General features: G+C 42.4%; 1 protein-coding gene across 1 annotated transcript in view; it reads left to right on the top strand.

The window, feature by feature from the left end:
• Window positions 1–26,872, top strand: part of PAPPA2 (pappalysin 2) — a 220,107-nt gene that overhangs the window by 180,949 nt on the left and 12,286 nt on the right. Inside the window, 1 exon segment of the mRNA XM_033092004.1 lies at window positions 3,955–4,026. Within this exon segment, the coding sequence (XP_032947895.1) occupies window positions 3,955–4,026 (72 nt within the window).

Consider the following 26,872-nt stretch of genomic DNA (forward strand, 5'->3'; position numbering starts at 1 on the left):
AGTTGATTTTCTCACGAGCCACTTTCCTGTTTGAAAGTTCAAAACAAATCTTTGGCACCTCGCTGGGCACAATCAATCCATCTGAGAAGTGTCTTGTCAATAGTATCACAGCAATTGTTGTAACCTTTATAAGACAAAGTGTATAGAAATAATGTTTTAAAAATTCAAAATAGTCATTACCCAGCAGGGAGGAAGGAAGGAGAATGCTAATGGAGGGACACGGATAGGGGACATTCATTAAATCTCTAGTGCCTTGTCATACTGTGGAAGCAGATACAGCAAAATGTTAAGATTTGATAAGATTGGGCAGAGGATATAAAGTTCTTTCAATTATTCTGTACAGCTTTTCAAATGTAACATACATAATTTGTCAAAAATAAGAAAATCACATTGGGCTGTTAAAAGGTAAACTGAGGAATATTAAAATTTTAAGAGTTTATTTGAGCAAAAATCAATTCAAAAGGGACAGCGCCAAACCGGAAGTGGTTAGGAGCGCTCCACCAACAGGAGCTCAGGGAGAGAGAAAGGGCAGAAGCAAAGTAAGGAAATTATTGATTGGCTATTGTTTCAGACCTCCTTGGCTGTTTGTCATTGGTTGTCCTTTTCAATTTCATGACCTTGAGGAATTTACAGGCTTAGTTTTTTGTTTGCTTATGGCACCAGCCATGGCATCACATCTCAGTCTAATGGCCTCCTTGCTTAATTAATTTAACATACCTCACCAGGAAAGTCTATGCTTCCTTCTCACTACTTTTCTTCCTGTTTCACTTCCCTCTTTCACCTCACCACCACCAACGTGCCCATAAAATTCAGGTCTTGAAAAACATTTAAAATGTTCCTCCAATTTTGATCAATAAATAGTTCAATTAATGGCATATGCATATCTTAACTTACAGGATGAGTGACTTTCATAGGCCAGAAGATAAAGGAGAATCCTAGAGATTCAGCGTCATACGTAGTGGTTAACAATTACTTGTAAAATAACATCTCTCTCTGAGTCACTAAGATAAGAAGTATAAATGGGAGATAGCTTCTATCCTCAAGGATTTTGCGATTTAGGAAAGCATATGACACAGATACCAGAAACATTTGCAATGTTTATAGAGATTAAAGAAGGCTACCGGTCTGGTAGTCTCAAGACTGGATTATAAAGCATCACAAAATCGTTGAGATGGGTATTGTCAACTCCACTGTTGTGAATTTATTCTATGGATATAATTGCACATGTGTGAAATGATTTATACATAAGCTTTGTCTGTTAGAACAAAAGACTATAAATAACCTAAATATCCATCATTCTGGGTCTAGTTAAGTAAATCAGGGTACATCCATGCAATGGAATACTATGTAATCAGTAGAATACAACAGCCCAGATACCATACTGTGAACAGAACCCCAAGAAACATTGTGAAGTGAAATAAAGTAAGACAAGAAAACAACAACAATAAGCCAAAGTACAAAATAAAATTCTATAATTTGTGTGAGGAAATAAAAGATTTTATACATGTATGTAAGTATATGCATAGAATATCTCTGTAATGATACAAAAAAGAACTGAAAATAAGAGGAAGAAAGCCGGGTGGTGGAAACAGGAGCAGGAGGGAGACTGTGTACACTTTTATATCTTTTATATTTTATTCTGTGAGCATATATTACATGATCATGAAATAAAATGTCATAAAAATACAAAGATGTAAAAACGAAATTGGAAATAATAGGAGAAAAGAGAATTGGAGAAAAAGAATTTAAAATCAAGTCAGACCTTTTTTTGTCTTCTTTTTTGGCGATGTATTTATAGAATTTCTAAAGTGTTAAAAAAAAAATCTCCTGTATTCATAAAAGGGGTGGGTGGATAGAATGTTTGGAGGGTATAAGAGAAGCTGACACACAGTTCAGAGTGTTCTGGAGAGTTCTGGCCATGGTCATCATGTGACGTGCCAAGGCCAAGGATCCTTTTATTGGAGGAATTCAACATTTTTCCACATCCTCCCCCAGCAAACTGAGTACTTGGAGGGCAGAAACTAGATTGCTGGATCTTTATTTAGATCCTTCTTGCTCGCTGGGGAAACCTGGCTCATAATGAGTGAGGTATATATACAGAGGGTGCCAAAACAATGTGTACACATTTTAAGAAAGAAAAACTGTGTTACAATCGTAATCCTCAATATATACCGATAACAAAAGATGAATACAAGTCACGTTTGACTTCTGCAATTACAAGAGGTGCTCAAAGTGGTGACCATCAGCATCCAGACACCTCTGATTATAGCGAACTACTTACTGCTTGAGCAACGTAAACCAAAGTGTCCACTTGTACACATTTTGTTGGCACCTCCGCTACATTTGGTCTGAATTGAATGCCTGGCTGACTGAGGTGGGGACTGGGGGTGCTTAGTGGATGCAGTGCTAAGAGAAGGCATAAAGTTGCCATGTATTTACATTTCAAGGGCACAAGTTATTGCAGTTTTCCATTACCATTATCTGGTGATATACCTGCTTTAAAACATAAACAAGAATTATTTCTAGATAGCAGTGTCATTGTTTACATGCAAATAGCCTGCTTAAGTGGCTTTAAATGCAGGAGAATAGCCCACTTTTTCAGTAGACTGAACACTCCTGTTGTGTTTGCGTTATGTATTTGTGATCCCAAATAGATTTAATAATCTTTTTTTTTTTTTACTGCAATGGTAACTTAAACCAAGTCACCTTCTACATTATTACAAGATGGAATTTTGAATATCAAAATGTGTTAGGATTTATAGTATTTATTTCCCTCTTAGGAGAGTTGTGAAGGAGGAGTTTTTGTTTCTAACAGTATAACTCCAGGAAAATATTGCAGTTTCCCATTTTCATATCTCATTATGAGGTATATATTCACATACCTACATATTAATATTTATATATGCAAATGTCTCCAATCTGATTATTGCAGTCTTTGCATTATAGAGTACGCGAGATGCTATCTTGTGTAAAGCTCATATCTCAGCATGTATTATTTTTCTAACCATTGTACTGAATTCCTATTGTACTGAATTAAAATGTGAGTATGAAAGTCTGCAAACGGGTGGGTTGGTAGCAGGCTATGGAGAGAATCTCCTTTTCACTTTGAAACCTCCTCTGGGACCTTCTCTTTTCCTGAAGTGCATCTTTTGAAATTTTAAAATGCAAAAATTAAAAGGAAAAAGCTCAGTGAAAATGAGTTATTACTTAATAAAAAGTAGATGACTGACTTGTTTAAATGCGCCTATGGAAATGGCCATTGGGAATGAGACAGTCTCCTGTGTTCTAATAGGAACATGTTTTCGCTCTCACCACCTTAATGTTGGTGCCCTTTTCGGTCCTGGTGGTTTCACATGAATCCCATCTGTCCAGTGCCTAGACCCTCTTTTATTTCCTACAAGGAAAAGAAAGATGGTGCTCACGACAGTTGCAGGGAGGGCAACGCAGCCTCCAGTCCTTCCTTAGGCATTCGTATCTTATGATCTAGCATTCCTGAGATACTTTTTTAGTTCAAGACTCTTCTTGTGAAGCTCTATTCCTCAGCCTTTAAAAACTCATGGTACTTCCTGGTCAACACAGCCATCTCACAGTTTCTTGTCGTGTTATTTAAGATGTCAAAACAAATGGAACCAATATTGTGCTTAAAATCACGTGAAACACATTACAATATCGAGGATGCTTTTTTTTTTTTTTTTAACCACACATACACCATCGCTCCGGAAATTTTGATACCTTGGGGAAGGAGAATGAAAGGGATGAAAAATCCCCTCCACTGAGAGTTTCTGTCTTGGCACCAACAACAGGATTTACTCCACCGGAAAGATCAGACATCCTTGGCCCTCTTCATGGCAGTGCAGTCAGGGTCTAGCTCCTCAGGGAATGGGGTCAGGCGGGTGGAGTACGCTCAGGATTGGCCCCTTCTCTTACTGACCAGGCATCTTTGGTTTTGTTCAGAGCATTGTGTGCACTGGACGGCGTCAGTGGCACCCAGACCCCTTCCTGATCCACTGCATCCAGTCGTGTGAGGTAAGCCACCCCTTCTTCCCACACGTCTCTGGTCTGCTTAACTCACAGGGACTTGAGTCTTTCTAATTCAAGATACTCCCCTTTCTCCAGTCTTATGCCTATTGTTTCATTTCTTAAATTTGGCTCCACCAGCCCACAATTACAGGTATAAGGATTTTTGATTTTGGCTTTTTTTTTTTTTTTTTTTTTTTTTAGCAAAAATCCAGGGTTTCATTTTAAATGACATAATGCAAAATCAGTTAAAAGCAAATCAGAATGATTTGTGGTTTGGGGATCCCTCACTGGGCCTTGCTTGAGCTTAGTTCAGTGAAGCTTTCGCAGACCCCTGACCCACTGACGGGTTGATTTGGCCAACAACAGTGTCTTAAAAACAATTTTGTCTTGGTTGCTAACACTTAGAAATGGGGATTTTCCCCCTAACATTGATATGTGTATATCAATAACATTTCACACACGCACTCCAAATGTAAATAAATATAAAACACTTTATGAAATGATTTTTTTCTCTTGAAAAACAAGACTACCTGGCAACCATGGCAACAGCTAACTGGAGCTGGGTAGCAGCTACAATCCCAGAAGGGCAGCGGCTCTTCCGCTGAACACAGTCGTCACCTCTCCCTGTGGCTTCCCACCCAGTGAGCTGCCCTCATGTACGACCTGGGTCGTGTAGCCGTCTGTCTTCGGCCTGGGAGGGAGATCTGTAATCCACTGTTGAGTAACCCCACGTAGACCTTTTCTGCCTCTAAGAATCCCTGCCTCTAAGAATTCCTCCCAGGTGGACTTCCTGCCAGGGCGGAGTCAGGGGGCTATGAATTCCTTAGCCAGAGTAACAGGAATTATTATTGCCAGGAAGAGTCGTGAATGGGGCAGAGCCACAATGATGGAGGATAACCAAGGATCCTGGCAAGGAGAGGAGGGGGAATACTTCACACACACACACACACACACACACACACACACACACACACACCCCATTTAAGCCTTCTCACCTGGGGAATAACCAATGACAAATACAAAGACTCTAGTCTCAGTCACAACAGGTTTTGTCGTCCACTTCTCTCACTGGAAGTCATTAAGCCACTTGGGGTCGCTCTGGCTGCTGCTTGTGTGCTAGAGAGAGCCCTTTAACCGCCATTCATTTCTGACACCTCCCCCCTAACCCACCCCCCCCTACACACCCAGCCCACATGCATGTTAGTCCCTCCGTTCTTCTGCATCTCTGTTTCTCTTGATCTAATACTAGGAAACTGGGATCTACATGATGCCAAAGAAGGGGAAAGGGTGAGATCTGAGACAAAGGGAAAACTGGGTAGGGAGAGGAGAACAATAAAATAGCACGCTGGGAATGTATCAGGAAACATGCTAGCATGGAGTGTGCTTTGTTACGGGGTGGGCCAACAAAACAGCTCATCTTCTGCCATCATTAGAAAAACAGATGACAGTGGGGAGAGCAGGAGGGGGAGTGACTCATCCCCTGGGCAGGGGGTAAGAAGAGGGAAGAGGAGGCCAGGGAAGGAGGGAGATAAATGGAGAAAGGACTAGGGGACTGGGAAGAGATCAAAAGGATCCTGAGAATTCCCTTCTGCTGCTTCAATGCGTGAAGGAAAGAGGGAGGGAGGATGACAGGACGTGGAGCTGGCTTCCGGGTTTCCCGGAAAGTTAAACACAGACCTATCCCTGTTTCTCTTCCCTGCCTCACTGCACCCAGCACACCCTCTGGACCCCTATTGCAGAGCTTCCTAGGCTTCTGTCCCTTTGTCGATGTGACCAGGAACAAAACTCCATTCCTTCGTATGGCTCCCCTGCCAACCTGTTTCCATGCACCCCTGAGCTTTGACCACCTGACTGCTGTTGGTACCCTCACTTCAGGGGTTCTCAAAGTATGGCCTCTGGACCAGCACGATTGGCATCACCGGGGAACCTGTTAGAAATGCACGTCCTCAGGCCCCATCTCAGACCCACTGAGTCACAGACTCTGGGTGTGGGACCAGCATTCTGGGTTTTCACAAAACCACTGAGTGATTCTGAAGACCGCTCGAGTTTGAGAACCACCACCTGAGTCACTATGGGAGCAGACAAGGTTGTGGATCCCTAATTTGAAGCTGTCTTTGTCCAGGAATAATTCTTGCCAACCTTGTTTACATCCTGACTTTTCTACAATATTCCCTGGGATTCTCTGGGTAGGACAAGATTTGAAAGAACATGATTCTGCTTCTGGTCTCCCAGGAAAGTCTAGGAGGAGAAAAAAGGCACTTAGAAGAAAGGGAGAAAGAGGCCCAGCAAAAGGAGAGGAAAGGGAAGGAAAGGGAAAAGGACGGGAGAAGGAAAAACAACTCAGGAAATAGGTAGTAAGTGCGGAGAGGAGGGCGGAGATGAGAAAGAAAGGGCGAGAGAGGCTGAACCTGGCATGTTCTGGGGGCAACTTGGCCAATACTTAATTCTTTACTGGAAAAAGTTTGCTAAATATATTCAGGGAACTGAAGAGTGTCCAAGACACATGGAGGGAAGACAGACCCAGAGGCGAGATAAACCCAAGAGGGCTGGGTGGAGGAGAGGACGTTTCAAAAAGGGGTAGCACAGAAATCCAAGCTCAAATTATACACTTTGTTCCCCAGTATCTAAAAAGGTTTTCTCCCGTTGGCTTTCCAATACTGAATATAATTCTAAGGCGTGTCCTTTAGACCCTGAGCCTTATAAGAGTAGAGTCCCTCCTTTATTTCTGTCAATGAGCCCAAGGCAATGACCTCACTACCTCAGCCCGGCTCTCTGCCATGTCACTTCTGTGCCTTTGTTTGTGTCATATCCCTCTGCCACAGAGATTCTGCCGTCAGTTTTCCACTGTTCTGTGTCTCTCAGATTCCTAAAATGACAGCGCTAGGGTTTTCTCTAAAAAATCTGTGTGAAATAATGCCATCTTCTCATTGTCACTTATGTCCCCATTGTCTCAGCAAAAACATGTGTGCACTACATATGTAGAATCCAAACTTGTTAATATGTGAAACCCTATTTTTATAGTTGTTTCTCGTGTTTGGCTTTCTTCATCTGAACACTCCTTGGCCTTTCTGTTTCTTTTGTGCATTGCAAATGGGCAAGGTGTGCAGCTTGGTTGGTGGAAAGGTTTTGGAGTCGAACAAATGCGGATTCAAGTCCTGGGGCAGCTGAGCAGTGTGAGCCTTTGTGTCTTAATCTGTATTGGGAAGTGGGGGCAACAGAACTATTTTAAGGAGTTGTGATGTGGAATTAATGTGATGATGTACAAAAAGCCTTCAAGAGTCATGCCTGTCTGGTCCACAATAGATTCGTATAAAGCATCTCCTTATGAACTATTAGTCACTTCGTGAATGCTTGTTGAGTAAGGATAGCAGAGGGCAGGGCTGCTGGTGTGGCCTGATCATGATCACGGCAAACTCCGGGGTTGGGAAAAAAGGAAGGGAAACAGGCCATTCCCACGGAGACCCACTGAGAGCTGTAATTCACAAATCACTTGGAGACAGCTGCTGTATCCTGTCGCCAGGTCATTCGGTCACCAGATTATTTTATGAGTAGCTCTACTCATTCCTACTGTTGGTGTCCTTACTTTGGGCTTCACCATTTCTCACCTGGGCCATTTCACTGGTTTCATAATTCTCTACACGTCCAGGCTTGTGCCCATTACGATTATAGACAAGCGTACAAATAGTCTATGGTAACTGTGTAGAAAACAAATACTTATTCTGCCAAATGCTTGTCCAATAAAGTGTACTCTTTTCCTAGTATGGGGAGAGAAAGAGAGAGGGAGAAAGAAAGGGAGGAAGAAAGACAGAGAAATTTCTTGAGACTTCCTGGACAGGACAAAAGTCTCCTCTTGTGGGGTAATAATTAAAGGGGGTGTTCACTCCATCCGTGAACCCTATGATGCTATCAGATCATGTAAGAGTTATCTTCTCTCTGTCTTTTTTCTTCTTTCCTGCCTTTCTTTTTCAGAAGGTCACATTTGTGAATTCTGCCCAAGTCCACAGTCCCAGGTTCCACTTAAACTAAGAACAGCTTGTCCTTTGGAGAATGCAGCTGAGAATAAAAACCAAACTCACAGCCTTCTTTTGGATAGAAATGATTAAATAATTCCCTTCCTGCGGGAAGATTAAAATCGAGTGCCCATTGACCTATAGTTTGGCTCTGCATTTTCTACGAGCGTGTATTTCTTGCAAGTTCTTCCTCTTCTTGCCAGCAGCCTCCATTTTGGATTACAGTTTCTGATTCTCTCTTCAACCTTTTGTTGGTTCTTGTAAAGTTGTGCCCTTTTTCAAAAAAAAAAAAAGAGAGCTGCAGACGAGGACAGAGTCAGAATGATGTCAGAAGAACTAGGTTCAAATGTTGATTCTACACTTGTTAGCTGTATGTAGTATCTGTCTGGCTTTGTTTCTGAATTCCTGAGAGAATCAAGTGAAATACCTGATGTTAAGGTATTATGTAAATTGCCAAATAATACAACATGTTAGTAGTGATATTGCCTAAGGAACAATATTCATAACTGTGTGGGGTCAGGGTGTTATTGAAACAACATACTAAGAATCAAGAAACAGTCCACTTATACCCGGTTTATATCTTTATGACTATGTATTGGTTACTGCTGGTAGCTGTGCTTAATTAATGTTAGTGAGGCCTCCAATAAAACTTGGAAAGCCTTCTACAATTTGGGGGAAATTGCAAAGTCTCTCTGAGCATTAGCTGTCATTCCTCCTATAAATTCTTATACACACTATCGTAAAAGTGTGTCATCTCACTTGTCGCATTATTTCAAGACTGAGAGGTCCATCCTTCCAACAGTCTGCAAGCTCCTGAATGGTAGGACATATGTCTTGTTCACTTTTGTGTCCCTTTGAGGAACTCAGGCCTAATTCTTCAGTGACACCTGCTTCAAGCCCCCTAAAGGTGGGGACTGAGAATTGAAGGTGGAACTTTGACTTTGAGAGTCTTAAATTGGAAAAGATTGGATTCGTCTTCTGGAAAGCAGCATGAAAACTACAGGTAGAATGTAAGGTAGGAAAGAAATAGAAGACGTAGGGAATAAAATCCCTGTTGGGCATAGAATCAGAGGGCCGTGCTACAGACATGTGAGGAAGGCATGGAGTCGCAAAAGGAAAGCTGTCTGGGGTCTGGAGGCAGACGTGAACCTCGCGGTTCCACCCCTTACTCCATATTTCCTTGGGCGAGTCAGTTAACCTCTCTGAATTTAAGTTTCCTCAGATTTAAAATTAGATGGATGAAATATATCTTTTAAACTTGTTGTCAGAGACCAGGTTCAGAAAACTATGAAGACACAGCCACAGGGTTGGGGTTTGGGGCCTTGGTCAAAGGTGGGTCATGCTAATTTTTCAGGGGTAACAGCAAACCTGCTCTCATTTCTGGGGATTTTTGCCTTCTCCATAGATTTTGACTTTGGTTATACCTGTGTGTCTTTCTCTGAAAGGGCCACTGTTCAGATTTGGGGACTTCTTGGTTAGCCTTGATTTCTTATTCTCTGGATGGGTTGCATTTTGGATATCTAACTTGGCATCAGTCAAAGACCAGTTTTGCTTTTGGTTTTACTACTTCGAAGCATCCTGGCAATAGTTGTCAAGAGAAAACTCAGACTAAGATTGGATAGATATGAGAGTCAGAGCCTGACAAAGGTTTTGCAAGTACCTATTGTGTGAATGTTCAAGAAGCACTGGTTGAGTGTCTGATAAACATTAACGGAATTTTCATTTCTCAGTAATACGGAGTGACTTCTGTTGTGCGAAGTGAAAGGAATGCTTGTTTTTTTCTCCATTATTTTGCCTCAACAAGCAATGCATACATATGTGCACACACATTGAGAGCGTGGAGACCAAGCTGATCTGGAGGAGGGTTTGCTAAGAGATTGCTCAATAAGACTCTTTGGAGCCCCGAGTCAATCATTTGGATGTCTTTGAAGGAACGAGGGGCTTACAGAAGACTGGAAGAAAAGCCAGAGTATGTGCCATTTGAAAAGAAAAGGGGCTGATCAATAAAGGCTATGTGCCTGCAAGTTTGGCTTTTCTGCTAGAGAGGTCGAAGGCAGATTTCTGCAGGTCCAAGTACTATGTTTATAAAGAACATGCTTTCCTTTACCAGCATCATATTCTTTGACAGAAGGATTGGCCAAAGATATGAAGGAGAAATCGCTTCTTAGATTTAGCAGATGTGTCATTCTACCGTGTTGCCCCGAAAATAAGACCTCGCCGGACCATAGGCTCCAGTGCGTCTTTTGGAGCAAAAATTAATATAAGACCCGGTATTAATATTATATTATATATTATATTATATTATATTATATTATATTATATTATATTATATTATATTATATTATATTATATAAGACCCGGTCTTATATTAATTTTTGCTCCAAAAGACGCATTGGAGCCTATGGTCTGGCGAGGTCTTATTTTCGGGGCAACACGGTAGTCCCAATGGGTGTGCTCCTAATTTAAGAAGGCAAATAAGGAACTGACCATGTGGTGATCAGTACTGGGGGTTGTGCTGACCTGGGAAACCTATCCGCTGGGAGGGTCTTGTCCTGGCCACACCTTGTGTTTACTCATTTCACACTAACAATAGGCTCTGCTGGTAGGCTGTTGTGTTTGTTTGTTTGTTTGTTTGTTTGTTTCTTTGTTTGTTAAGTGTGCTGAAGAATTGCATGGGGTAGTTATTTTTAAAATGTAAAGTCTTAGATTCTGTCCCTCCCTCCCAGCTCTTACATATCAAGTCTGGTGTAACATCCAAGAATTCATTTTTTTAACAGCTATCCCAAGTGGTCCTCACCTGCACTTGGAGAAACACTGGGCAGAGATGAACTAATAACTCGCAGATGATTATGAACACAGCTCGCGTCTTGGGGGGAAAGGATTCCTCTTCCAATAGTTCTTCAACAAATAAAGAAACCAACCTGAAGTAGAATAAAGTTCCGAAAGGTCAAGAATAGAGATAAAACATCTGGCAGTCAGTGGTAAAACTGAAATTCTTATAAGCCAGAAAAAATTGGATAGTTTTAAAATTATAGTTAATTTTTTTTTAAATTATGGCTTATCAGTAAACAGCAACATGACTGTTCTTAAAACAAGCTACAGTTAAGTTTAAATGGGACCAACAGAAAACGGAAGTATTTCATTGACTTGTCATTATTGTCCCGACTGGGCTGATCCTATTTTCTCATTAGGTCTGGTTTCATAGCCATTTGAAAATACAGAACATTTGAAGGTAACAAAAATAATATCAAAAGCTTGATAGTAATACCTTTGGGGGAAAAAAATCAAAAGAACTGGAATTTTTTAAGCCTAGGAAAAGAAGGATAAAGATTAATATAGTAAAATTTCCTTGTATTAAATATTTTACATGGCAAATAGTCAACAGTCACCATCCTTCAATAAGAACAGAACACAAAATACTGGGCTTAAAAAATTTAATGGACTGTTTAAAGGAAATCTTTGTGAGAATATCCTGAAAACAGTAGACTGTATACAGAGTTATAAAGGGAAGTGTTGAAGGCATATTAGTCTTTGGAGCATTTTAAAGGAATATGTATTGTCCTCTCTCTGACATGGTTGGACGTTTTCTGCTGTCTCAAACACAGAAGATCGTTTGGTATTCTCTTTCCCTGTAAATCCAGTGTGTCATGGATTTAAATGTAAGTATATTATGCTTTCTTAAAGCAACCAGTAGATATTTTTATGTATCATTACCATCAGAGTTCCGGCCTTATAAGGGGGGAATTTGTATAGGAGGGAATTGTGAGTGGAAAGACCAGGTGAGGAGGCCTTGGGCACAGATTGAACTTAGTCAGAGGGACTGTGTTTACTTAAACATAGGCGGGCAGTTGTATTGTCTTTAAGCATTTAGTAGTTGATGCCAACAATGCCTCCATCACTAATTCATTCCATCTGCTACCGCCATTCCTTGGATTCTTTCTTCTGTGTTGTCTTGGACCTCTCCCTCTCATTATTTATATTCCAGATGGTAGCCCTGTTAGCTACGTCTGGGACACGTGCTTCTCGATCACTCATGGGCACGGCCTGGGTTTACTGCTGGAACTCTATGGGAGGCAGGGGCCAATCTGTAATTCATGAGGTGGAAATTATGGCATGAAAATCGAGTTTTTATTTTCCTTGTTTTTCTTGCCTAGAACCAAGAAAAGGTAGAGAGGAGCTGGAGTCAGAGTAAAAAGTCTCCTTGTAGGAGATATGTTTTGTTCTGAGGGGCAGAATGCCTGCATGCAGACCTGAAGGGCATAGATCAGAGGTGAGGCGTGGGAGGAAGTAATACTTGAGCAATGGTGACAGTTATGGACCTGTGCATGATGTGCGGTCCTTGAGGAGGGCTTCGACCCTTGTTAGGGCTTTGTCCCCTTGTTTTTTGTGACGAGATGTGAGATAGATGATAGATAGATAGATAGATAGATAGATAGATAGATAGATAGATAGATAGATAGATAGGAAGAAATAGGTAGAGATAGAGAGAGACAGAGAGACAGAGACAGAGAGACAGAGACAGAGAGAGAGAAAGGAGAAGGGAAGGGAAGGGAGGGAGGGGAGGAAGGAAGGAAGGTAGGAAGGAAGAAAGGAAGGAAGGAAGGAAGAAAGATGGATGGAAGTAGGTAGATAGATAAAGTGTTATAGCTCTTCATATCTGACAATGTGACGCTCCATCGCAGGGTGACAAAACCTATCAGCACAATCACAAACTTGAGGGGTCTTTATTCTAAAAGGTGAAATGAAAACGTATGCATGTCTTGGGGAGTCCAGTGCAGAAGCCCCCCATTTCCTGTGGCAGCTGAACCAGGCTTAGGCCCTCCTGCAGGAAAGCAGGAGCAGGCATCTTCTCCATGGTGAGACACTTCCAGACCTGAGTGAGTCCAGCCCATGGTGTTCTCTGAGACTCCAGACTCCTATGTGAGAGCAGTGAAACTTGGGCCCACGGAGAACCAGATGGCCTAGGACAACTGTGGTCCCCGACCAGTGGCAGCAGCATCACCGAGGAACTTGGTCTTCAGAGCCAGAAACACTGGGCATGGGGTCTGACAACCAGTTGTACGCAGCCCTCCGGGTGGTTCCAATACACGCTCAGGTTTGAGACCTGCTGGCCTTGAGTTTGAGGAAAATAGCCCAATAGTGACAGTGGTGAGGGATTTGAAGAATATACCAATATTAGATCCCTTCTCTGGTTCCAAATCTCTCTTGTTTCTCTTCCCCTCAACTTCAGAGTCAAACCTGTTCAGCCCTTCTTTTCTAGTTTTTGTCTGTACGGTTTAGCTCCATTACTATGCTTTAGTAAGCTTCTTTCATCACCGGATAGTCACAAATGAATTCTAGTAAATGCCCAAGACTTGAACTTTGTACATGTGACCACATGAAATTGCTAGTCATCTTTGAAAAAACACTCTCACCTGAGTATGTCTTTATAAATTCCTTATTAAAAGGAGAAAAATAAATCTTATTTATGATATCTATAGACAGAAAATCCAATGTCATATGCCAACCCTTGGGTACTATGTGATTGTGAAGTTAACTTCTCTTGTTTCTTTTTATTTATACTTTGTCATTTAAACAATAGCCAACAATTAAACTTCTCTTTGCCATATTTTAGCTGTTTGGAAATCAGGTGTAACAATCATTCTTTCCCTGCTTCCCAAAGAACAGGTCATAAGGGCTACTTTTCTTCAGCAGACTCACCAAGTTCCTCAGTGTCTGTGGGCAAAAAAGGGGTTATAAAAAAGGGGTTAATTACCAGGGAAAGAATAATGGCCTGGCAGCCAGTCATGGGGACAGCGGCTCCACTTCTGGTCGGGATAGTGTAGGTCCTTACAAATCTAAATCTAAATCTAAATGTGTTGGATGTGTTAAAATCCAGATAAAAATTGAAAATTAGCTTAAGTTGGAGCTGCCTTCCAGGCTCACTGGCTGCCATTTTCCAATCCCCTAGAGATTTGTTTGTGAATTTTGCTGCCAGTTTTGTGCAGTGTGCACCAGACTGCAAATCTGGGAATGTCTTTAGGGTCTGTCCAGAGTCCCATTCGGTGGAGGGGCTCTCCTGCAGATCATCCAGCTGGAATCTCTGAAAATCAGACTCCAAGTGTTAATTAGGACTAGGTTTTCATTTTGAAAGCAAAAACCATTGTTTTCTTTCCCCCTGCTTTTTTTTTTTTAAGTGAAACATTAAAAGCACAATCATGCAAATTGTAAAACCTCATCTAGATAAACAACATTCATGAGAATTTACGCTTGTCTAAAACTCCCGTGGAACCACCATGTGACATCCTGGTGGGCTTTCCAAGAGGCTGTATTTTGCTTCATTTGTCTTCTGGGCCTCTTGGGTGGGCTACTTTCTAACTCTGTTAATTCTCTTTAAGACATGGGCTGTCCCTTACTCTCCTCTTACCCGTTTTCTGATTTGCTCTGTGCTTTTCCTTAGTTTCTGTTGTTTTGATTTCTTTTTATTTTTAGCCCAGGTTTGCAGACAGTTTAAATATCTTGCCTACAAAGTTGCCATCACAGCAAAGCTACCTTCTTTTCTTCCACCTGCCCAACCTTCCAGGTGCTTCCCAATTCTTATGCTAAGGTTACGAGAATTAGGAACAAGCAAATACAATCAGGCTATTTATATCTATAAATAATCCTACCCCTTTCTTCCTCTCATAGGGACTTTGCTCCACTAATATTTCTTTCTGTGTGTCTATAGTGTTTTAAATGCACTCTAAGCATGACTCAACACATTCACTGAGACTGTCCTTAAATTCTATAGAACACAGATTAGTCTACCACTTACCACAATGTCGTTTCTATAACACCATTATTAAGTAGTCGTATAGACAAGCTCTTTCAGAAAGGTCATATAATTTGAATCACTTCTAATTCATCCTACTAAAATAGATACTCCTTTAAGTAAAGTTATTTTACTAAATACTTGTTATAATAACTGAGTGCAAGCAAGATATTCTCTTAAGTCTCGTGGTTTGTTTTTTAAAGTATATAAAGTCTGTTCTTCTGAGTAACCCAACAGTGAAGTGATGACAAAAGAAAAGGGTGACACGCCCAAATTGATTTCAGTTATTTACAAATGGCAGCAAACAGCATGTGTAGTAAAAAGATATACATTTCACCATTGACTAAGGAGTTTAAATCTCAGCTCTGCCCTTATTAGCTACATTTTTATGTAATATTTTTAAATTTAATTTTAATTCTGTAAAAGTAATACATGTACCTAGTTTAAAAAGCCAGTTAACACCTCTATGTTTATTTGGAAGACTAGCAATGTCTGCCCCTCTGCTACTAACCTCAGTACAAGAAATGTGATGGGCAATAATAACGTAAGTGAAAAGAGTGTCCATGGAAAGGCTTTTGATATGGATGACACTCAAATATATTTATTGGCTGTGGGTAGTGATCTGGTTGAGAGTCGGGAGACCCAAGGAAAAGAGGGAATAGAAGAGATTACAGATACTATTGGATCTGAGTCAGGTGGAAAGGCAGTCACAATGACTAAAGATACGTGGGCAGATTGGCAGGAGAAATTCAGAAGAATTCAAGGATTTCAGGTGCAGTGCTTTCTCATTTCTCTGTGCAGACTTGCCCTCCTCAGTTGATGGCAACTTCATCCTTCCAGTTGCTCAGGACAAAATCCTTGGTGTCATCTTAGTTCCTCTCTTTCTCTTACCCTCCACATCCAATTCATCAGGTAATCCCACTAGCTCTACCTTTAAAATGTCTCCCCAATCCAACCACTTTTCACCATGCCAACTGCTGCCACCCTGCTTTGAGCTGTCATCAACTACCTGGGCTACTGCAGTAGCATCCTGACTAGTCTCATTACCACCCCACCTCACCACGGTCCATTCTCAACACAACAGCCAAAGGGTCCTGTGAAAATGTAAGAAAAAGCCAAGCTTCCTCTGCTAACGCCCTTCAAGGATTTCTCACTTCACTCAGAGTAAAAGCCAGTCTTTACAGTGGTTAACAGCCTTCCCAATGTCCCCTCTCTGACCATTTGATTGAAAATTACAACTACCATTTCCAATTCTCCACTTATCCCCCAATATATAGCCTTACACTGCCCTATTTTTTAATAGGACGATTCCTTTCTTTTCTTTTTTTTTTTTTACTATTTATTAAGAGTTTATTTTATGCTGGCCCTACACATTCATTATCTCTCTTTTTTTTTTTTTTAATTTATTTTTAATTTATTGGGGTGACAATTGTTAGTAGAATTACATAGATTTCAGTTGTGCAATTCTGTATCACATCATCCATAAATCACACTGTGTGTTCACCACCCAGAGTCAGCTCCCCTTCCATCACCGTACATTTGATCCCCCTCACCCTCATCCCCCACCCCCCAACACCCTTACGCTCTGGTAACCACCAAATTACGTTCCCCAGATTAATTTTCAAACCCCGTGGCCATCCTGTGGTCACCGATTGCCCTCCAATCCCCTCACCCTCTCCCCCACCCCCCACCCCCCCCGCCCATCTAGCAACCCTCAGTTTTTCCTCATTGTCTCCTTTCTAATTCACTAAATAATTATTTGTTATAGTTAATGTCTATTTTTCCACTGAGTGGGACTTTTTATTTCTTTTATTCACTGTTATACCTCAGTGGTACGGTGACTGGCCCATGGTAAATTCTCAGTACATATTTTTTTGAGTTGGGGAAGGATTGGCAGCAGGGTAACTGTTTCAAGAAGCAGTTTGATCACTGTGGGGAAAAGGGACATTTCGCTGATGTGTGAAGAGTAAATAGATGGCCGAGAGCCTGAGTGTTATGACTCCTTTAAGAGTCTTTTCTACTGAGTGCTTTTTCATTGTTCTTGTTAAGTCTACACTTAGCATGGTCCTGACCTGGGACTTTGAAGATGGGTGAAGTCTGGACTCCCAGGGTCCCTTCAGCTCTTTGAAGCTATCTGTGCACTGAAAAGAGAAAGCGTGGTTCCACATATTGCCTTTCTTCTCCTCAGTGATGTGACAACAGTTGAAGTCATTGAAATCCCATGGGAAAATAAGAGCTCCCTTGGTTGACTTACCATGTTCTTTTGCTCTTTCGTGAGATAATTTTTGTAAAAGCATTTGTAGACACTAAAATGCTACACACGTGCATGGGATTGTCGTCATTATTGTCAGCCCTGTGTGTGAAGTCTTCTGAAGCAAGGCCAGGCTGAGGCACGACCACACCTCAGGTGACACGTCCTACACGTTGCCCATTGGCTTTCCGACCGAGGGAACTACGAGGAGCTGCACACATACAGCTGTAGCAAGCACCAGTGGGAAGCAGAGCGTCTGCGTATCTCCTTTCAGCTCGGTCTGATTCCTTGGAGGCCTACAGCTCTGAGCTAGTTTTGTGTCCCTGTGGAAGACGTACCCTTCCACGTGTAGGTACCCAAACTAGGCTTCAGAACCTGGTTTAAGGGGCTAAGAGCTCAGATCTGAGGCTGAGCTGGCAGCATCCTGGCTCCCGCCCAACACGTTGGCGTGACCTTCCTTCACAAGACCCCTCTTAAGAGGATGCCCACCATCCCTGGAGGACACACACCCTCTACCTTATTCTTTTCCTGTTTCATTGAACAAAGTGACAAGAGTAAGAGAGAAAATGGGCCTTTGAATGCTTAACCAAACTAAAAAAATATAAAAATAAAAATAAAGCAAAACAAACAAAAACCCCCAAAACATGCCCCTCTTCTGAAAACAGACTCCTTGCCTCTCTCTTATCTCAGTATCCCTAGCCCAGGGATCCTGTCAGCCTTTTGTTTCCCCCAGCAGATTCTCCAGAGCCTCTTCAGCCTTATAGATTGTTTTCCTCCCGATGTAAGGTCAGTAATGAGAACTTGGCAGGCGAAGGATTCAAATAGGTCAGGAGGCGCTTGTGGCTTTTCTCGGGCTTGTTTTCCACAGCCCATTCTAGCCTGCAACATACTTCTCAAGACTAAGTTGGCTGCAGATCTAACCCACGGTGAGAGGCCGCCACTGAGGGCAGCGTTTCAGACGAGCAGGCTTCCTGAAGCATAGCGCCCGGGTGTTTCCTTACACACGCACACGCACACACACGCACACACAGACACACACAGCGGCAGCATCGGGGATCTTCATCGAGAACAGATGTTGCTGTCCACGGTGCCAGCCACGTGTCATGCACGGCATTTTCTTCTGCTGAGCTCCTGGCAACTGTGTTTTTCTTTTCTTCTCCCCTCCCTCTGCCTCCCACCCCCTTTTCCTACCCCCTGCGCCCACCACATGAACAAATTCCCTCCTGATTCATGCTGGGCCAGCCTCATATTTGTGTTGTTGTTATTGTTATTGCAAACATTAGATGCTTCCAAAGCTGGAAAATAATAAAAAGAAAAGAGAAAAAGAAACCACAGCAACCCCCCAAAGAAAACATGTTCTAACCAAGGAATGAACAATACTTCATGCATGAGAAGCATCTTCCTACCTCTCCAAACTCAGCTACAGAATCTAAGCTCCAAATTCCAACACATGAAAAAACAAATTCAACCAGGTTTTTGTTTTTGTTTCTTTTCCTTTTTTCCCCCCATATAAACCTCATACCATCTCTCAATCTAAAAGCTTGCTGCTCCCCCCGATGGCTAGGATTTGTACAAGTGTCATATCTTCCTTTTCTGACTTACACCGTGGTTACTAAACTCTGATCACTCCTTCAGGTCCACTTATTCACTTTGTCACTTAAAAGAATGTTTTTTGAGTGCCTACTCCATGTCACGATTACAAAAATGAATGAGTTCCCAACACAGGGTATGCAATCAAAGTAAAAGATTAAATTGCTACCCCATGAGTAATAACACGAAGATATGAACTAAGTCACATGGACACACAGAGAATTAAGCAAATAGTGTGCCTTAATTATGTGGAGAAGATCTTATAGATGGGTACCTACTTGAAGTGGGTTTTGAAGGATGAGCTGATGGAAAGCCACAGATGGGAAAGGAAGTGGCACGAGGCAGCCATCAGATTTTTCTGTAATCTGCGTAACAAATCTCCGAGTATCGATGTCCTTTAATAACAGAATTTATTTCTCATTTATGCCTTTGTAGGTTGACTAAAGTGTTTCTGTTTAAGTTATGCTTTAGATTTGCTCCATGTGTCTCCAAAGGCATGTCAGGACACTCAAAATCTCTGGTCAAATGTAGCATATGTTCCACACACTCACATTCCATGGATCGAGGCAAAGGACATGGCAAGGTCAAAAATTAGTAGGAAGGAGAATTGCAGTCTGCTGGCAGTGAAGTCATTGCAAAGGAAGAGAGAGTGAAAGGAACGCTGGACATAGAATGTCAGCCAGTCAGCAAACATTTGTTATTGTCACATTCACTCCAGCTTATGCCCAGTCACTCCAAAAGTCTCATCCAGTCACCATATCAGGCTTGACATCTAGACTGCCGTGACTTCACATCAGGTCACCATGCAGCTTCTCTTCATCAGGAGCCCAGTGTACTAAAATCACAAGTTCTCTGCCTTCCACACACCCGGTGGACAAAGTAGAACAGAAACATGACAACTACAATAAACATCTTCCGAGGAGAATAGTGAGGCAGAAAACAGTCACTGGTCCGCAACAATTCTGAAATATCTCTGAAGAAAGCTGCAAAAACCCCTGCTCTAAGAGTAGGGAGTGCTACTCATTTAATAGTTTTTGATTAATCCCTGGGTATAGCTCCCAAGTTCATTGTCCTTCATGGCTCTTGGCTGTGCTCTCTTGGAAGTTCTCCCTTTTCCATTATCTTCTTGGGTCACAAAAACAGAGCATGGGAGGACATCCCCCTATTAGAAGCTAAGTAGCTTCCTCAGCCTGCTTTCTCCTGGGTCCTCTAGAATATGGGGCACCCAAAACTCTTTTTATGTTCTCTAAAAGTAAGTCTCTTTTAATCCAAGATGATGGTACTTTTGGCAGTTCAACTCTCACACACTTTATTGATTTTATATTTATTCAACTTCAGTTGAATCCATATTCTAAGAGCTATCCTCACAAGTATTTTCAAGATGTGACTCTTTCTATAGATTTAATTATAGGTGTTCTGAGGTTATGAGCTTCTCGGGGACAAAGTTCCTAGTCTCTTTTCTGTGAGTCATTTTGTTCAGCTGTAAGGCTGTCCTAGGTGCCACTTTAATTCAGTCTTAACAAATGATGTAATGGTCCACCCCTTGATTTGGTCTTTGCCTGAGGTTAAGTCTTAACTTCAGTCTTAGACAGCCTTCTCACACAAAGCATTATTCCGTTTTATCTTTGGCTGGTTGGAAATGAGAAACAGCTTTGTTTTTTGGTACAACAAGATCTAGAATTTCTAGTTCTCTATATTCCCTGTCAATTCTGCTGGCAAAGCAGCAACCTTTTCTGAGCTCATCTCTTCTTGCACTACCTTATCAAAAGAAGGTAGTAACCACTAACTAACCCTCTTTAAAGTAGTATTCTTCTTTAAATCTTCTTTACGCAAAGTCAATAGGCGGTTAAGTAAATTTTCTGACCTACAAGTTGTAACTTCCCTCACAACCACAGGAAACATTTAATCAAATATTTTGTCACTACATAATGAGCGATTCCATTTTTACAGCTTCCTAAAACAGTTCCTTTGCTTCCTGATACACCATACTAGAACCAATCCCACACTTATTAGATTTTTATGTGGCAGCACCCCATTTCTGATACCGATTTCTGAATTATTCAAGCGTTGCCATGATAATGACATGTAACAAACCACCCTGTAATACCAGTGGTACATCACAGAAAATATTATCAGTCTATTCAGTGAAACTGATTAAGGGAACATGAATGAGTGTGGAATGAATTTGAGGTTAAAGAGGTATGCTAGGGTAAATCACTCAGGCTCTTGTGTGCCAGCAAGCCAGCAAGTTTGGACTTCACCCTGTAGCCAGCATTGAACTAATGGAGGCTTATAAATAGAATATGAATTAGTCAGGATAGGCTGTGGTCACAGATTAACTCTAACATCTCAGTGACTTAACATGACAAAGGATGCATTTCTCACTTATGAAAAGTCTGGTGTGACTCTCTAGAGCACCCACGTATCTCTTCCACGTTATTCCCCGGTCCACTCAAAATGTGGTCTCCATGGCTGCCTCCAAAGAGGCAGAGAAGACAGAGAGAGACCAGTAACCCTTGCGTCCCTTGGACCACAATTAACGCCTCATTTCTGCTTGCCTTCCCATTGCTGTGACCTCAACCCACTACACATGAATCAGGGAAACACAAGGAAACACACAGATAACAGGTGAGCATTAAATGTCTCTGTCACAGAGAAAAGATGCTGGGACTCACCTTTTAGGAAGGAAATCATGGCGGCAAGTTCTGACCATGAAAGTCAGCACCTTTTCCTCTCTTACCTGGACTGAAGTAACAGCCACTTCACTGAACTGAGAGACAAGACAGCGGAGGCTGAATACAAAACTATTTCTGCAGTAGAGCAGTGAATGTTTGGGTGTTGGGTGTGACGATGGGAGAGGAGCTGAAGATGAAGTTAACTGGACTGGAAGGAGTGTGGATGATGACACCTGAGCTTGCCTCTCACGCTATTTCAGTTTGCTGTGAGATACACTCAACTAACAATTTACTGACACATAATGTTTAAACATCTACGGTGGGGAACAAAGAGAAGAGCTGATTCAGGTCTATGCAGTTGTGAGTGTGTGCTTTTTGTGTTTTTGTTGGTGTACCTATTTTGAATGTCAGTTAGAGAAGCTTCTAGAAGGCAGGGGGCATGTTTCATTCTTCTGTGTTTATACGCAGCCCCCACAATCTACTTTAATATTAAACATTCCATAAATAGTCAATAAGTATTCACATTTGGCTAAGCGATGCTCATTTTATTCTCTTCTTTAACTGCCCTTGACACGTATTAGTTGGTAAATTTCCTATGCATTGAATATGCAATATTGTGGTTCAGAACTAGAGTTAGTACTTTATTTTTAAATTTATATTGTAATTAGAGAAACCAAGTAGTAAATTGAATATGCATCCAGATGTGAAAGATCCTGAACACACAGAGATGAAATCCACTCCCTGATGTCCTCTCCCTTACGAGCTGGTTGGAAAGTTTAAAATGCTTAAGTTTAATTTTCACCTCTATTGCTCATTCCTCAAGTGACCTTGGGGCGTGGCCCTTTGTCTCATTTTCCCCATCAGTGGAATAGGGATCCTTACATTCATCTGCCTCACCGGGCAACGTGAGGACTAATGAAAAATAAGATGAGATTCAACTGAAGGCTTCCTAATGAGAAATGTTAAACAGCATGTTTGCAATGCCGGTAGGTCTCTGGCCGTGGAACCAGTTATTACCCTGATGACACTGTAGCTGAGTTGAGACCTACCTAACTTGTTGGCCTTACTCCCCTGTCCTGGTTTCATGCCCTATGAGCCCAGCCTGAGGGCCAGAACCATCCAGAATTGCCTAGTAACTGATAGCAGAAGTCAATGGTCTTTTCCTTCCTTGGGCTCCTGTGAGAGCTGCTTCCTACCTGTCCTCCCCTTACCTCTTCTCCCGTTTCCTTTTTTTCCAGACAGGCTCTCTAGGAATTCTTTCGGCTATTTCAGTAAGAATAGCTAGGTTAATAAAGTCGCTAACTAAGGCGTGTGTGTTATTCTGCTCATGTTGCTATAACAAAATACCACAGAGTGGGGAACTTAAAACAACGGCCATTTATTTCTCACAGCTCTGGACGCTGGGAAGTCCCAGATCAAGGCGCGGCTTGACTCAGTTTCTTAGTGAGGGCTGGTGTGCACATGGCTGCCTTCTCACTGTGTCTTTATGTGACAGAGAGAGGAAGCTCTGGTTTCTCTTCTTATACAGATATTAATCCCATCACGAGGGCCCCACCCTCGTGGTAACCTCTCAACTTAATTACCTCCCAAAGACCTTACCTCCAAATACCATCATAGTGGGGCTTCAACATGTGCATTTTAGGGGCACACTGTTCAGTCCATGACAACATCGATTTTGCTCATGCTCACTTCACCTGGGCAAAAAAAATATCCTGATACATAGAACTGGGTTTTCCAGGTTTTTTTTTTTTTTTTTTTTTTTTTTAAATAAGTAGGTACCTCCGCTATGTAATTTTGGAGGTGCTATGTGTGCTTCTATTTCTCCCTCAAATACTTGTCTCCTCCATGGAGCTCCAAAGTCCTACACTTTCCACAGTTAATTCTTTGCCTTAATATCTTACCTTTTATTGAGTAGTAGAGCCAGGTGTGTCACTGACCCCTCAGGACGTGAGCTGTTTTCCAGAAGGGTAGGAGGATGCAGACACTCTGGTAGGAATGGGTACATTGATGGCGGGAGTGGGTCAGAGGGAGTAGAACTCATCATGAAGGTGGGGTAATGGGGGGGAAAAAGACCAGGGGGTTACAGACAGACTTGGACACGGTGTTGCTGCCACACCTCAGCTGGCAACAATAGCACGTAAGCGAGATTCTTAGTCATTTCACATAACTTTGCTTATGGATTTTGGCTGCCCGAGCTATGTTACGTGTAGATATTCTGTCCCATAGTTGGGCGAGGTGACTGATAAGGTCCCTGGGATTGCTGGTCATCGTTAACGGACAGGACAAATGACCGGGTTACTTAACAGCCACTGCTGGGAGGGCTACTCCGCACCTTCGCAGAGAGGGATCTATCGCCACGCACAGTATTCAGGCTCACCACACTCAGGGAACAAACAAAAGATTGCTCCTGCTCTCGGTCACTTCAGTGAGTGTTTATTCTATGCCAGGGGCAAACGATGAGGAATTATTATCATCCCTGTCTTACTGATGAGGAAACTGAGGGGCTGCACTTACATCCAAATGTGGGACTAGTCAACGAACCCCAGCGGTCTGATTCCAGAACCCCTGTTCTTAAACTGGCAGGAAGATTAAAAACAAAACAACACATAAACTAGGAATGCAGGACTGTTAGAAAACTCAACAGAGAGACGACCACGGGACGCTGGCCACCTGTGAGGACACCTCCCTGGGCTTTGCAAGCTTGAAGCCAGAGAAAGAGGAAGCACGCCAACGAACCCTGCTTCGCCAGGATCGGAGACCAAGGAAATGAGACTAGAGAACATGTTGTGAAATAGATGCGGCCGCTCCATGGGTGAGTGAGTAAGATACACAGACAAGCATCCCGTAGATAAAGGGAACGTAAACAAGACACTTGTGCAGAGAATAGGTTCCATATGAGGGAAAGTGAGACTGGACGAGTCGACCAATTAACGGAGAACAGAACAGCCGGGCTGACAACCCAGGATGGCGTGACAGGTTGAAGATGAGAATCACAATCACCAGCCACACAACTGGAGCTGTTCAGAGACACAGGAACTCAAAATTAGACCAGGACTGAAAGAAACAAGACTATTGGCAAGAAAATATGCTAGAATAAACATGACACCTCCCTCCTGCCATTCCTCAACTCGGCTGGACCTGGACGTTACTGGGGGTGATAAAATAGTCATGTCTAAGTTATGGGGAAAGCCTGGCAGAAATCAGGCAGGAGAGAAAATGTGCGGACCTTCTAGGCCCGTGTTTGTATGGAAAAAGAAACTGTGCCTAGTGTCTCAGTGTGAGATACGACAGGACTTGGTGATACGATAGCTCTATTTCCAGGGACCCGGTCCCTAGATTCAGCAGGGAGTCTTTCTAGCTCTTTTTTAATAAGCAAAGTTTTTGAGAAAAGCTTATCATGATTTGAATAGTCAACATGTCATCGCTAAACCTTTGTCTCCAGGGGTCTTCTACCCAAATATGACCGTTTGCCAAGTCCTGACAATTTTCCTTCACAATACCCCTTCTTATCTGCTTTTTCCTGTTCCACACAACAACCAGCCAGTTCCGGTCTTCTCAGTTCATCTCTGCTTGAGGTCAACCACCTGCTCTGGACCCCGCCACTTCTCTCCTGAACAGTCTCCACTGTCTCCAGATCCAACCTTTGAAGCACAACGTTTATATCGTGTTCTGCTCAAAGAAAGAACACCGTTCTATTACTCCCTGTGTCTTCAGGATAAGGTCTAGAATCCTGTGGTTGGAGATATTGACTTACTTCCAAACTCGAGCCATTAATACTGGAGGCAGAAAACCACAGATACCTCTTTTCTTTTTCCATCTGAAATCTTGCTTTATATGTGCCCTCCTGCTGGGATTTTTCTCCCTACTTTTCCACCCAAATCCTATTCATCCTCAATGACTAAGCCCAATCCCACGTCCACCATAAAGCCTTTCTGAAATGTCCCATCTCCTTTCCTATTCTGAACGTCTATAGCTCTTAGCAGTGTCATTAATTACTTTGGGAATGAATCCCCCCTTGGCTTGTGGTTTCTTTCCTATTGTCTCAGATGCTATTCGGATTCGGCCTCATTCAGTGCTGATGGCAGCAAAGCTTCTTGTAAGGCGAAGACTGTGATGCATAGAACCTACTGTGCTGCCTTGTACATGGGGATGCACTGTGTGTCGATCAGAGATCCCAGGATTCCAGCGACTAGCCCCATGCCTGGCTCATAGGGTATGTTTTGAAGTTAAATATCCTAGATGGTACATCTCTCCTGGATTTCTGTGACACTGACTTTTCCTCAGATGGAAAGTGGCTACTTCATGCCCGTAGTTTTGGTGAGGGATTGGACCAGGTGTGCAGTATTGAGAAGTGGCGAGGGAGATGCCATTATTAGATGACGATAATGCTGAAGGCAGCGTGGACCCATCAGGATGGTTACAGCGCAGGCCTGGGCATCAGACGGTGTCTCTACATCTTTTCTGCAGGCAGATTCCTTACAGCTCTGGTCCTTGGTTTTTTCATCTGTAAAATGGGCATGACAATAACACGTACCTCAGTGGGTTATTGTGAGGCTTCCACAAGGTCTTGAGTGCAACCTTGTAGTACAGAGCCTTACGTACAGCAAATGCCATATATAAATGAAAATAGTGTCTTGCTCCTATGTGATCGTTTGTAGTTTGTAAAACTGGTTTACTTTAGGTTCATTCTTTATGCCTGGAGCTTCTAGAGAAATTATATATATATGTATGTGTGTGTCTGTATAAAATAAAAGCACATATTTTAATGTTATATGTCTGTAATATAAATTTTATATATGAAAAGTATATGTATCTATATCATACATGAGCCATATTTATGTGTGTGTGCATACATATACATACATACATATTACATATATGTGAAAGAAAGAAAACGGGACAAGACAATTGCTGTGCATTTATACCCTGCCATTGGACACTTACGAAGATCCAAAGCAGTGTGTGGATTTAGTTTAACCCCAAAGTGAAGTCTTTGTGACGAGCTGGGTGTGGTATCAGAATGACAGAAGGCTTTGCCAACCACTTTGATTTCCTAAAGCGGGTCTTCCCACCCTAGGAGTCTCTGCTTTCTCCTCAAAATTTCTCTCAGTGTGCTTGATTGCTGAGGAAGAGAGGGAGAAAGAGAGAGAGGGGGCGATGGAGGAAGGAAGGAGGGAAGGCATGAGAGAGAGTGGGACAGAAAAAAAAAAACAGGATGCTCAGCAAACAGCAGGAGGGCCAAGAAAAATATTTAATCCAAACAATGAATATTGTCGTTCCCTCCCACAGTCTGCATTCCCGGTCATCTTCCACGGGCAGGCATGGGCAGCCAAGAAATGCCGAGCTACCTGGCATGAATGCATGTGGTGGGGCCGCGGGCTGGGGGGTGAGCGCGCCTTGCAGAGGCTGCGGTGGTGCCTCCATCCCATGGCCAGCTCAGGCCTGCCTCAGCCTCCCATGAACTGCAGCCTGGCTAAGGAACCGAGAGACAGAGGGAGGAAAAGGCTCCCAGTCAGAGCAGGAACCCCAGTCTGCC

Source organism: Rhinolophus ferrumequinum, chromosome 22 (genome assembly GCF_004115265.2).
Source record: "Rhinolophus ferrumequinum isolate MPI-CBG mRhiFer1 chromosome 22, mRhiFer1_v1.p, whole genome shotgun sequence".
Lineage (NCBI taxonomy): Eukaryota > Metazoa > Chordata > Mammalia > Chiroptera > Rhinolophidae > Rhinolophus > Rhinolophus ferrumequinum.